The sequence below is a fragment of the Anarrhichthys ocellatus genome, unplaced genomic scaffold (genome assembly GCF_004355925.1).
Source record: "Anarrhichthys ocellatus isolate YVR2014 unplaced genomic scaffold, GSC_Weel_1.0 scaffold109, whole genome shotgun sequence".
NCBI classification, from domain to species: domain Eukaryota; kingdom Metazoa; phylum Chordata; class Actinopteri; order Perciformes; family Anarhichadidae; genus Anarrhichthys; species Anarrhichthys ocellatus.
In genome coordinates, this window is record NW_022280139.1 from 207,216 (window position 1) to 220,518 (window position 13,303).

Here is a 13,303-nt window from a genome sequence, read left to right on the forward strand (position 1 = left end):
TTCAAAATACAACGTGCTATATTTCTTCTCTCCCCTTTTCTCTGCCCAGATGGTTTCTTCCTCCCAGAAGCCTTCACTTTGTAACAACATGGCGGCGCCCGGACGGCACGTAGGGCATTATATTCAAAGAAACACCCAGTTTTTGCGAAATAATTTCGAGCAGTTATGGAGTCATCGGTAAGACCGCTGTGATTTAAAGCAGAAAGTTATTCAGTCGACTTAATTATCTTTTAATTTGAGTTACTACATTCATCTTACAGCTGCAGCTAGCATCATTTGACAGGAGGTCATGTCTTTATGAAGCTAATTTACGTCACTGCAGCTTCATATTTTCTTATATTTAAGCAGGTGTGAGGAGTGTTAGGCATGCAAACTGTGTTATACCTCAATTATTTGACACGGTTTATATTTGTCAGTTATCAGAACATGGTGCTTTTCCAACATGGCAAATGATGTGTGCCAGTCATCCTCTCTGTACCTCATACACCCTTTTAAACATGTTATCGTGGACACGTCCTTCCTCAGCATGTTTGATTTACAGTGCAGTATTTGCAACTAGGGGATCTATGAACTAACACGATTTTTTTTTTTTTCCAGGAGTTTTGGTTGGTCTCCAGCTCTGCGACAACAAGCTGCAGAAGCGAATAAAGGTAATCTGGAATAATAATTTTGGTCATGACTGAGTCTCTCTGTGAATCAGTGAATCTCTCTGTTAATCGCTATAACATGAGGCACACTGTTGCACAGGTGACATGTTCCTACCTTAAGTTTATGTTAAGCTGATCCAACACACACCGTCCTGCAGCCATAAATCTACTCACTACAGCAATATGCATAATCAGATTATATATTTAATCAAGAACATGTTGTATGTATGATCACGGAGAAATGCTACCGCCAGGTAAACCAATATTTACAAGAATTTTAGAAATCAACCCAGAAAGCATTTGACTATTCAATAAAATATATTTTGGTAGATGCTGAAGTAGAATGATCTTTTTCTAAAGACTGATAGCGCCATCGTGTGGCTTAATTAATAAAGGCAGTTAAAAAAAGTAGATTACTTGATTTCCATAGTCGTTAGATCTTCATAGGAACTTTTCAAAAACATGTCTTTTCAGTTATTAATCACGAGCGTGTGAAACGGGAGTTATTAGCCAAATATATTTAAAAATCACAATTAGATAGGGCATATGAAATAACAACCTGGAATATAAAATAGGAAAGTGTACGTATGGGCCTCTGCAGATTGGATTCAAGAGTCCTGCTTTGAAGTGGCTGCGTAAGATTTGCACTGTTGATAGAACCACACAGACCTTAAATATGCAGAACAAACAATGTAATTTATTTAATGACACTTTAAGGTAAACAAAAATCATAACCATTTCAATATGCAGAACAAATAATGTAATTCATTTGATAATAACTATTTACAAACATATTGTTGGTTTTTTTTGTCTTAGTGGGTTTGTTGACAAATAAATAGACAGATTCTTCAAAGGAATTCATTCATTGACACCTGTTAGACCCACCTGTTAGATTTGACCAAATCAACCATTGCATACATCAGAGGCCAGGCGGTATTTATACTTGACTGTAATACATCAGTGATGTTAAATCCCACCATTTCCTCTGTGTCGTTGCAGAATCTGCAGATGCTTTTGTCATCCCCAGGAAGAAAACATGGTATGTGTCCATCACTGCGACATGACGTCTCATAGAGCTTCTTTAAAAAGCAGTTTAAATTCAAGTCAGTCGAGTATTTACACTTGCATAAATGTCTACAAACACACCTGTGAGTTAAAGTCACTTCTTTCTTGAACAGGAGCAAGGAGGCCGTGCTGGAGGCTCTGGCTTCGACTGTCGGCAGGGTGAGAGCTCCTTGGTGTCCCTCTCTCTGATGATCGTTGATGATCGTTCAGTGTGGATGTTTACTTGTGTATCCGTCTGTCTGTGTGTTTTATTTTCTTCTTCTCTCCTTCCAGGATCCTACAGCACATCCCTACTATTTCCAGGATGACCCGTACCTCGCTCCCAGGACCTCCTCTGAGTTTGTACGTGAAAACAAACAGACACGCTAAACTTTCCACTGGCTTTGCGTTACTCGGCTGGTTTATTTTAGTTTTCTGTTCTGAAATCAGTCACTTGTCATTTATATTCCCCTATAAAGGGACCTCTGCTACCGTTGTTACTTCATAATGATCGTTTCAAAAATATTATTTACTTTTACAAGGAGACAAACATTAAGTTTGGTTACATTTCTTCTTCTTGTATTTTAGGTCATAACATCGTTTTAACACCTGCTATGTATTTATGTTAATGCCCCCATTGAGAACACAGATGTGGTCAAACACAGGATGCAGAACTAATGAATCGGTGCTAGCAGCTCAGATTGCTGTTGTATCCACAATCACAGTAAAGAGAGCTCCCTGGGTTGTTATTTTGTAATTGATCATGTGACATCGTCCCTCTCTCTGCAGAGGCTGTACTCTCTCTCTCAGGAGTCTGGCAGATCCGCGGCCAAACACTTTGTCGACAGCAATCCCAAGTTCTTCACCAAAGACTTTGCTGAGCCACATATACCAGTAAGAAACACACATCTTCTACAGCGAGGGAACACGTAGAGAGGGCTGAATATAGTGTCTAGTCACAGGTGTGAGTAATTAAGGGGATTGAAATCAAACATCAGCAGGATAAAAAAAGAAGTTCTGGAAGTTAAACTGTAGCTTTACTCTCAGGGCAAACGTATCTTCTTTGGTTTCACTTTAATGTTTGAAACAATGCTGATGTAACACATTCAAATATCTAGTGATGTTTGAATCCTATTGTGTGTGTGTGTGTGTGTGTGTGTGTGTGTGTGTGTGTGTGTGTGTGTGTAGTGTCTGATGCCAGAGACTGTGTCACTGCTACTTGAGGAGATGAGTGAGGAGGCACTGAAGGAACGAATCAGCTTGAGGAAAGTTACAGCCGCTGTCGACATGTATGATCAACTGCTGCAAGCTGGTGAGAACACACGCACACACACTCTCTTTCTCTGTTTATGGGATGCTGCTACATCAATTCTTCAATTCTTTCAGGCACAGCGGTCTCTGTGGAAACGACCCATGAACTGTTGGACCTGATCTGTCTCTACTGTGACAGAGACCCTGTCCAGGAGGGAGGAGCGCAGGCAGAGGACACGGTGAGTCCTCCCCTGATCCCAACCTCAGGGGGATGCTCACACACCAACAATTATTTTCATTATCAATTAGCTGCCAATTATTTCAACAAGTCCAACATGACATTTGAAAGTGTTGTTCTGTTTTGTCCCAACAACTGTCCAAACGGCAAAAATATTCAGTTCAGTTCAAGAGAAAAAAAACAAGAAAACACATCGGAGAAGATGGAAGTTCTTTAAAACGACCAATCGGTTATCAAAATAACTGCGATCAATCTAATATTCTACAAACCCAAAGTTGGGTTTTTGTTGCAGTGAGTAAAGTAATGAATGAGCCTCATTCAGCGGGAGACTTGAGACATCATAGTAGTACTGCACTGTGTATGTATGCTTACTCCTGTGTGTGTCTGTGTCTTCAGGAGGAGTCAGCAGAGGAGGTGAGGAGACGGAAAGGGAGGTTCCGTCGGCCTTCAGACCTGCTGAGGTTCACCTGGAGAGAGAACAGCAATGCAGAGAGAATCTTCAACCTGCTGCCAGAGAGAGACACGCGGTGTTACTCTGCGCTCATCAGAGGCATGGTGAAGGTATGCACAGCTTCATCGCTGGTGTGGTGCACACTGGAAGGGCCTCTTCGTGGTTTATTGGGATTGTTGCTGCATCTGCTGTAGACTGAGTGTCTGTCTGTCTGTCTCTCCCCAGCATGGAGCCTATGCAAAGGCCTTCAGCATGTACACAGACATGCTTAACAACAGAGTGACCGGTGAGTGGCCAGAGAAAGTAGCACATTAGATGTATACACCACTTTAATGGCAATATTTTGAGTAGAAATTGTCTGTTCAAGTGATGACACGTGCAGTTGTATTTTGTTTCTTTGCTTTAAAATTAAAATACAAAGTACACTCTGCAGCTCATTTGAATAAATTCTCCAATCATTTTGGTTGAAAATGTCTTTATTATTATTTCAAGAGGCAGTTTTGTGTTGTCATCATGTTTCATCTGGATTTATCTGTGAAAGTGATATTTTGTTGAGTGTCATTTATGATATGATCAGATATGCTAATAATCTTCAGTACACGTCTAGACATCGGGTGCCTTCACTGTTGGTTCACTGTCTTTCGATCTTCCCACAACTTAATTAACAGAAGCTTTGTTGAAATGAACATTCAGTATGTTTGTTTTTAACCTTGTGTATTGGTCCGTTTATTGTACCATGAGATGGTGCCAAAGAGTGACATTTTAAAACGGACAGCCTGCTGAAGTTTCTGCTCACCTTCTGTCTCCAGCTGACGTCCACGTCTTCAACGCTCTGATGTTGGCGGCTCCAGATGTCCGAGACAAATACAACGAGAGATGGGACCTCATCGCTGTAAGAGCCTTTTCACTGTCCCACTCAACACATCACCAGGTCTCCTTGTAAAGTCTAACATTTATATTTTCTAATTTTCTTACCAAATTAGTTGATTACATTTCTTTCTTGTTTTTGGATGATGAAATAAATACTCATTTGAATAAATTGTGTAGAATATCTACATTCAGTGTGAAATAATTTAAGAATTATGAAAACTCAACCTCATTATTTTAATATATATATTTTTTTAATAAAAACATACAAATAAAAAAATATACCAGCCAGTAAAGCACTGTTATGTAAATTAGAATGATAACATATTATATATATTGATTCATAATAATTTAGTTTAAAAAAATCACAAATAATTGTTTCAGATATATTTATTCATATAAGTTATTTAAAAATACTTATTTATGTTTTTTTATTCAATATCCGAATATTTTGACAAAAAATCTGATCAGGCTGTTGTGCAAATTGAAAATTTTGAAATTCTTTTAGCCAGATTTGGCGGGAAAAGTCACCCTTGACTATTGTTGAAAGCTCCTGTTCTCTCTCTCTCTCTCTCTCTCTCTCTCTCCCCCTCTCTGTCTGTCTGTCTGTCTGTCTGCAGGAGCTGTTGAACCAGATGAATCAGCAGAAAGTTCAGCCCAACCTGCTCACCTTCAACAGTGTTCTCAAGGCTCTGAGACGCTGTGGCTTTCTGGGCAAAACACAAGCTCTGCACACGCTGAATGAGATGAAGGCTATGGGAATAGGTGACCACACACACACACAGGGGTACAGTAGTAAGACAACACCAGAACACACAGGGGTACAGTAGTAAGACAACACCAGAACGATGGATGATCCATCGTCTTCTGTTGAAAACTAACTTTGTGTCTGTACGTGTTCAGCTCCCAGCCTGGCCTCCTTCGACCACGTGCTGGCGGTCTTTTCCAAATCAGGTAAACAGAGTGTGAGGCTCCATCATACCGACACACTACTGCTACAGTCTCTGGTGTCGTCGTCTGAGTTGCATTAAGCGGTTTTGTTTCCTCTCCAGCCTCCTCTGGCCAGGGCAACACTGACATTTTACAGGAAGTGATGTCAGAGCTGGCAGGAAGCAGCTTCACCTGCCAGGACCCCGATGATGGTATGTTGCTGTGCATGCGTGTTATGATTCTACACATTTGATTTAAAGCGAGGGATGCACCGAATGGCTAGATCAGGTATCAGTGACAATGAGGCAGATCTGTTCAGTTCAATTCCATGTTTATGTAATATATACATTACCGAACCTGTTTTGTTGCAGCATTTCAAATATTTACATTTGAATTGTAATTTCTGTTATTTTGAAGAAAGTTGCCAGCTCACAATTTATTATTCTAATAATAAATAACAATTCCATTTCCACGCAGTGAGGTGTGCAGCTCATTGATTAAACACTGGTATCCGATCGGTACTCGGTATCACCTCAGGTTTTGGTTTCAGCACAGAAAAAGTCCAATTGGTGCATCGCTACTTAAACCCATAGTCTGTATATAAGAAGTGGACTGTTAATACTTTCTCTCTTCTTCTTCCTAGTTCTCTTCTTCTCGAGCGCGATGAGAATAGTAAGTCATTTGTATTACTTGTTTAAATATTCATCACATATAGATCTCTGTAAAGTGCAAGTCCTTTTTTAAGTGCACAGTTGGTTATTGTGAGCCTTGTTTTTTCATCAAGCTCGTCTGTGTCTTTTTATACTTTAGATGGATAACAGGATTGCTGTTACAATATAAATTACACCCTTTTCTAAACACCCAATTCAATCAATCCTGCTCTCCTGTTTCTGAAAAACAATCATTTCTGTGTTTGTATTCGGATGTCGACTGGTTTGGACACTGATCTTTGATAACATTTAAATTGTCAGTAGCATTTTCAGGCTTTTTAAAAGGCTAGTCTTAAATTTGTCTTAAAACATGCAGATACACTGATCCTGTCTTCCCATTCATTGTACATTTACACGTTTTCCTCTGACTGTTTTTGTCTCAACAGTGTTTGGATAATAAAGATGTAGAGCTGGGTTATAAGGTCCAGAGTCTAGTTGAACAGGGGGAGAACTGGAGGCTTCTGGGAGATTCCTACCAGCAGAGTATTTATTAGTAAGTACAAAAACAACTCCCACCGACCGTAAACACATCCCTGTACCTCCTGCATGTGGTCTCGGGGTGACAGCGAGAAACAACTGGGAGGTTCTGGTCAATGCATGAACCACATGTAAGTTATAGGACGTAAATTCATGAGCCTCACAGCGGCCCGAAGCCTGGACTCTGGTGATTATATCAATACTGTCGATGAATTTCCACATTTTTGTCCTTTTTTTTTTAACCGGACCTCTCCTCTCTTCTGTCCAGTGGTCGCTTCTTCAACCTGCTGTGTATGATGGAGCACATCGACGTGGTGCTGAAGTGGTACAGACGGCTCATTCCCTCGGTCAGTACAGCTCTGCATCTCTCTGTCTGTTCAGCTGCACCACTCTAGACCATGTAATGCTGTATATGAAGAATCAATAACACATTATGGGATATTATAAGCTGCAGCTGGTACTTCACTCCATTATCAGGGTTCCCATGAGTCCCGGAAAACAGTTGATCCAATTTGTCACGGAAAACACGAGAAAATGAGAGAAAATGTAAAATCTTCACTTCACTTTTGGACTTCCTTTAATTTGTCATACAAATGAATGGGATAGACTGCCCTCATCTTACCTCAGGAGAAAGTGAGATGGATAATTAACCATATAACTAAATATAATCTTGCTTTATGGAAATGAACAGCATGTTGACTGTGTTTCCAGTTGTACTACCCGAACCCTCAGGGACTGAGGGACCTGCTGCAGGCTCTGGACACAGACGGCCGCCTGGACCTGCTGCCCACAATATGGAAAGGTGAGTTTAAAGATAACCTGAGGGTTACAGGAATCTAATCCCACTTGTTGTGGAAATTAACAGCGTCCGTGTCTGTTTTCTGAATCTGTCGTTCCAGACATCCGGTCTCTGGGTCATGACAACAAGTCCGATCTGGTGGAGGAGCTGCTCACCCTGATGGCCAGGGACAGACACAGTCCTGAGGTCAGTAAAGGGGCGAGAGCGGGGACGGTGTAACGCGATGAAGGGGATCTGTCGTGTGTGACCAGACGGCTGCGTGTGTGTCCGTAGGTTCAGGAGGCGTTCGCCGTGTGTGCTCTGGACGTGAAGACTGCATTTAGTGGAGACAGAGGGAGGCTCAGTCTGGAGTGGAGCAACGCCTCCCTCTCACACATCACCTCTCTGCTGCTGCGAGCCAACAAGACCCAACAGGCCTGGTGAGAAAGTCGGTCCATCCACCAACACAAGAGCGTTCTACTAACCCTTACTGCCCAATGATGTTAAAAGACTTCTCCTCCATTCTTTCTGCAGGGAGATGCTGCAGCTCTTCAAATCCAAGAACAGAGTTCCTGAGTAAGTCTCCACCTTCCACAGAGCTCTAATTGATGACATCATTTGACATTAAACAATGAACATAATGCTGGTATTTTACTTTGAAAAACTACCATCAGTGAAAAACCTGTAAAGTTTTCGGCTCCGACATCTCAAACTTGTCGTGACAGGAGGGTTTCAACACAAACGGTAAACATGTCACTAGCACTAGGTGATAAAAATGTAATTATATTTTCATATAACGGTTAAGCACCACATGTAGAAATGTAACGGACTCTGGATGCAACTGTTCCAACAGATAAAACAAGTTGTAGGAATGACGTTTGGCTGCTTGTTCCCGCTGTGTTATTCTCCAGAGAGGGGCTGTTGGAGGACTTCCTGTCGGCGTGCCGCAGCGACGGCTCTCCCGACAGAGCAGTGGAGCTGGTCCAGCTGTCCGCAGCCTTCTGTCTGTCTGCAACACCAAGACTGGCAAACCAGACGCTGGCCCAGTTTGATGTGACGGAGGAGCAAAGGTGAGGATAGAGAGTCTAGACATTTGTACACGCCTGGAAACATAACGGGAAAAGAGTTTTTTTTGATAATAATTTCAGCATCTTTGTAGCATTTGAACTCAACATGATGTATCATATGGATTTACTTTTAATCCTATTCTTCTGTCCCATCCAGAGCCGTGTTATCTGAGCTGGAGGCGACAGGAGAGCCCTCGGTCAACAGTGGGTGAACCGCGATGATGCCAATCTATCGATACAAAAATGTGATAATCCACAGAGTGTGTTTCTGTTTCTATATCTGTGCAATAAAAATATATGTCCCGTAAATAAGATCTTGCAATGCTTTCTTTTGGTCCTCAGCTAGAGGCCGCCATTTCTCCTTCAGGGAGTGCTCAAGTCACTTTTCAGGGTCCTACCACATTGTGTCATATTTTACAGTTTCATTCCCACTCTGTGTGCATTAGATGATTCTTTTCAGCTCACCAGAACATGACTGAGAGAGACCATAGACCAGGGATGTGTATTTTTATGCATGACCATAAAAATATGGTTTGGAGGGAAGGACGCAGAGGCAAATGTCTCTTGCTGATAACTGACCCAACTTCCTCAAATCACTGATAAGCCACTTCCTTGTGCCTGTAGGGGCCTGCAATGCTGGTCTGGACATTTTAACTGTCTCGTTTTATCCGCGTAGACCTCCAGCAGGCTCAGCAGAGACATGCAGAGAAACAGGTGGTGGTGTGCAGATGCAGGTATCCACTGGGTGTGTGTTTTTGCAGATTCGGAGGAATTTAGGGATAGCGTGTCTAGACAAGACAGGTGCCAGAGGTGTGTGTGTGTGTGAGAGAGAGAGAGACAACTTCATTTCTACATCACTCCAGCCTTTAGAAACACTGCTTGCTTTGAAATATAATTCAGAAAAAAACTTGAATCTACCACATAAGGAAGCATAGTAATAGTGTTTATTGTGTTCATCTAATGGCATTATTAGCAGCGATCCCACTCAGCATCAATGCATGTAGAGGAAACATTGGTATCAAGTCATGTGTGTGTGTGTGTGTGTGCAAGCCTGCACAGGTGTGTGCCTCTTATCAAAATGTTTTTTTTTGTTCGACCAATCATGAGCCGAACTGTGGGTATGACCATATAAGGGCAAATGGGCTAAAGTGAGTGGAGAGTGTGTGTGTGTGTGTGTGTGTGTGAGGTGTGGTCTGGGGAATTGTTCTCCAGAGGAGCTGCCTAAAACCACACAAACAAATCCACTCGCTGATAACCGCAACAGGCCTTTTTTTTCCTTGCCTTTCAAATGTAACACTCGGTTCTCTGTTGACCTGCTCAAGATAGTGGGGGGGGGGACCAACACAGTCACACCTTCTCTCATATGAACTCTCACATGCTCTCACACACGGAGATTTTGAGAATTGTTAGGTTGCAAAAACAGCGTGAAGGTAGTTTTCTTTGTTCTGCTATTCATGCTTATTTTTGTTCTTTTTTTGGACCCCTCTGTGAGAAGAACTGCAGGTGTTAAAGGGACAGTTCACTCCCAAATCAAAAAAATACACTTTTCCCCTCTTACCTGTGGTGCTTTTTATCGGTGTAGATTGTTTTGGTGTGAGTTGCCTGGTTTTAGAGATGTCGGCCGTAGAGGTGTCGGCCTTCTCTCCAATATGACGGGACTATATGGCACTTGTCTTGTGGTGCATAAAGCGCCAAAAAAATATGTTTGGGAGAACTCAACAGCAATGTCTCTTTTCAGAAATCATGTCCTGGTTACTAAAGATAATCCAGGTGGTTTATTTTGAGTAACCAGGTTAAGATGTCTGATAGAGTAGATAGCTTACAGGTAAAAGGAAATATTTGTATTTGTGATTTTGGGCTGAACTGTCCCTTTAAGGATTAGGAATAGCCTGTGACAGACTGAAGGACCTGGAATAACAGCAGAAGTGTAAGGTTACCAACAACAATCAGGAGTTTGATTCGCCTGGATAAAAGGCAAACACATCACAAAATAGTTTGTGTTCTGCAAGCTTGCAAAATAAAACAACAACAAGTGGCCGGTCACAAGCATTCCTTTCTCCCACTCCTTTATGCAACAAGACGCTTTTGATGAGGAGGTCAGAGGTCAAACAGGATGTGATGGAACGTCCTCTAATGCTTTTGATAGCTCTCCCACGTGTTGCCTTTTAACATTTCTCACTCGATGTGAGGTTAAAAGGAAACAGAGAGAGATGGCGATGGAAGAAGAGGAAAAGGGGCTTTAATGGAACTCTAAACTCTCGCTGGGTAACTGTGTATCTCTGTTGAGAAAAGAAAAACAGGTCGGCAGCTCACGTCTACCCACGACAACATTTCATGGTGATTGACAGCTATAATTGGCATCCAGCTCTGTCAATCCCCCACACTGGAAAGAGCACAGGATCCAGATTGGCCGTGGAGACCTCAAGTTGGCTTTTGGTCTGGCCTCACAACATTATTTCATATCTAACTGGAGATTTCTGTCCCAATAAACACTTAAATCCCACTTTTTTTAACCTTTAATACCACAGCCCTTTTACACCAGTGACTCTCAGCAATTTTAGCAATTTTGGGATGAGGTTTGATTTAGGAACTCACCTGTGTTAGCTTCCTAGTTCACAGCCTACAGTCCGACAAAATTAAAAAAAATGCAGTTACGTGCATAGGTATCCAAAGAATGATAATTCCTCTGTGTCACAAAGCTGCAATGTTGTCCGAAAATCCTTAAAAACAGATAATAGGCCACATTGTTGGTGACATCGTCCTTCATTACTATGAACATCGCCACTTAAGTTTACTCACCGTCCTGTTGCTGTAAATACTCGCCACACTAGATGTGGATTCATCCGCAGCTGAAATTAGTCCCTAACAAATACATTGTTTACTCCTGTTTGTGTAATATCTGTGAAAAACACAGTGACCAGTTTTTTGAGGAAACTAAAGTGTACATTTATAACTTAAATTATTGAGAAATGGACTAACAGCATTGATGGTTTTGGTATCATGTAATTTGTTGATAATAACAAAAAGATATAGAATATCATAAGCCTTAAATTTAGTTACAATATAGATCTACATTTCAGGAAACAAATAGTTTTCCTGAAATGTCTAATTGGATTTCTGGAGGATAATTAACCAGTGGATAAGTATGTTAATAAAAACGTTTTTGTGCTGTAACGTCATTTCACCATTTCTGCATTTGTTGTAAGTTTCATCTGAGCTTATTTAAATGTGATAAGTCATTGTACAGTGTTACCTCAGTGTTTCATGGCAGTGGTAGGCAGTAGGTTAACTAGTAGTTACCCCGAGTATCAAAATAGACGGGAGTCACACAGTAGCAGCTCATGTTCTGTATGTTTTGTATGTGTGTGTGTGTGTTTGTGTTTGGTTTATGAGTCACAGAATGGTCAGTCTGTCTGTGTCTCTCTCTGTCTGTGTCTCTCTGTCTGTCTCTCTCTGTCTGTGTCTCTCTCTGTGTCTCTCTCTGTCTGTGTCTCTGTCTGTCTGTGTCTCTCTCTGTCTGTGTCTCTCTGTCTGTGTCTCTCTCTGTCTGTGTCTCTCTCTGTCTATGTCTCTCTCTGTCTATGTCTCTCTCTGTCTGTGTCTCTCTCTGTCTATGTCTCTCTCTGTCTGTGTCTCTCTCTGTCTGTCTCTCTCTGTCTGTGTCTCTCTCTGTCTGTGGCTCTCTCTGTCTGTGGCTCTCTCTGTCTGTGGCTCTCTCTGTCTCTCTCTGTCTGTGTCTCTCTCTGTCTGTGTCTCTCTCTGTCTGTGGCTCTCTCTGTCTGTGGCTCTCTCTGTCTGTGTCTCTCTCTGTCTGTGGCTCTCTGCTATGCAGGTCTGTCTCTCACACATAGCTGAGGGGCAGATGAGCCGCCAACAATAGTGAATTGGCCGACAGTGGTTTTTTTGGGCTTGTTGACATACTAGCGTTATCACATGAGCCACTTATCAGCTTCCAGCCCTGGTTAAGCACCGGCAGACCCTATCCAAAAGTCCTTCAAATTGTCGACTGTGGTCTCTGTTTCAATTTCACATTTGAGTACATTCCATGAGTCACGTATGTGTTTTTAAATCTAGGTCTATCTGTGAAAGTATTGACTCCATGGAAGAATGCACACAGCCCGTATTGTCTTTTGGTCTCTATTACTGGCGCACTGGTTTTTGTTGCTGTTTCCATTCCTCCTGATGCAGGGAGCAGGAATGCATTACTGTTTCAGTTGTGTTGTCTGTCATCTTTTTCCTGTGTAGAAAATGAGCTCCAAATGCATTTTCTTGCCAATAAACAAACCGTGAATCAGAACCTGAGCCTTTAATTTAATATACTATATTGATCCCTTTAAGGGGGAAATTTGTCTCTGCATTTGACCCATCCCTGTATATAAGGGAGCAGTGGGCTGCCAATGACAGGCACCCGGGGAGCCTGGGGTTCAGCGTATTGCTCAGATACACTGCGACACATGACACATCCCAGTCGAAGATTGAACCATTGACCTTCCGGTTCCCAGATAACCCTCTTAACCCAGTGAGCCACGGTCGCCCCGAGTTGTGTTGAGATGTCACAACTATATAGACGTAAGCGTTCTAAATGTCTCCCAGTTCACTTCCTGTTGGAGTTTATGTGAATGACATCAGCTGACAAGAAGTAAACAAGGATCCATTGAAATGAGCTAAAACAGAGATTTCTAGACAGAGGGTGAATACAGGTATATTTAAACGGACAGTATGAGAAAAATAAGTATTTTGAATATTTAAGGCTTGTAAACATGTTCTAGTAGAAACCCAAGATACAAGTATGAACCTGGAAATGAACAGGGTGTGTGTCCTAAAAACACTATTATAGCTTCAC

At 41.8% G+C, this 13,303-nt stretch overlaps 1 protein-coding gene across 1 annotated transcript; it reads left to right on the forward strand.

Annotated features, from left to right (window-relative positions):
• The first annotated feature begins 49 nt into the window (after positions 1–49).
• ptcd3 (pentatricopeptide repeat domain 3) lies at positions 50–8,769 on the forward strand. The gene is made up of 23 exons (XM_031876420.1): positions 50–177; positions 598–650; positions 1,647–1,686; positions 1,826–1,871; positions 1,986–2,054; positions 2,481–2,585; positions 2,880–3,003; positions 3,078–3,181; positions 3,577–3,741; positions 3,857–3,917; positions 4,441–4,523; positions 5,119–5,263; positions 5,402–5,452; positions 5,551–5,640; positions 6,072–6,100; positions 6,525–6,631; positions 6,884–6,962; positions 7,327–7,417; positions 7,515–7,600; positions 7,688–7,833; positions 7,928–7,969; positions 8,305–8,463; positions 8,618–8,769. The coding sequence occupies exons 1-23, from the start codon at positions 50–52 to the stop codon at positions 8,670–8,672; spliced, it is 2,058 nt and encodes a 685-aa protein (XP_031732280.1). The 3' UTR covers positions 8,673–8,769.
• Positions 8,770–13,303: the final 4,534 nt, after the last annotated feature.

Coding starts and splice junctions, on each gene's coding strand:
- ptcd3 (XM_031876420.1), top strand. CDS start 50: ATGGTTTCTTCCTCCCAGAAGCCTTCACTTTGTAACAACATGGCGGCG. Junction 2,586..2,879: donor TTGCTGAGCCACATATACCA/GTAAGAAACACA, acceptor GTGTGTGTGTAG/TGTCTGATGCCAGAGACTGT. Junction 5,453..5,550: donor GGCGGTCTTTTCCAAATCAG/GTAAACAGAGTG, acceptor TTTCCTCTCCAG/CCTCCTCTGGCCAGGGCAAC.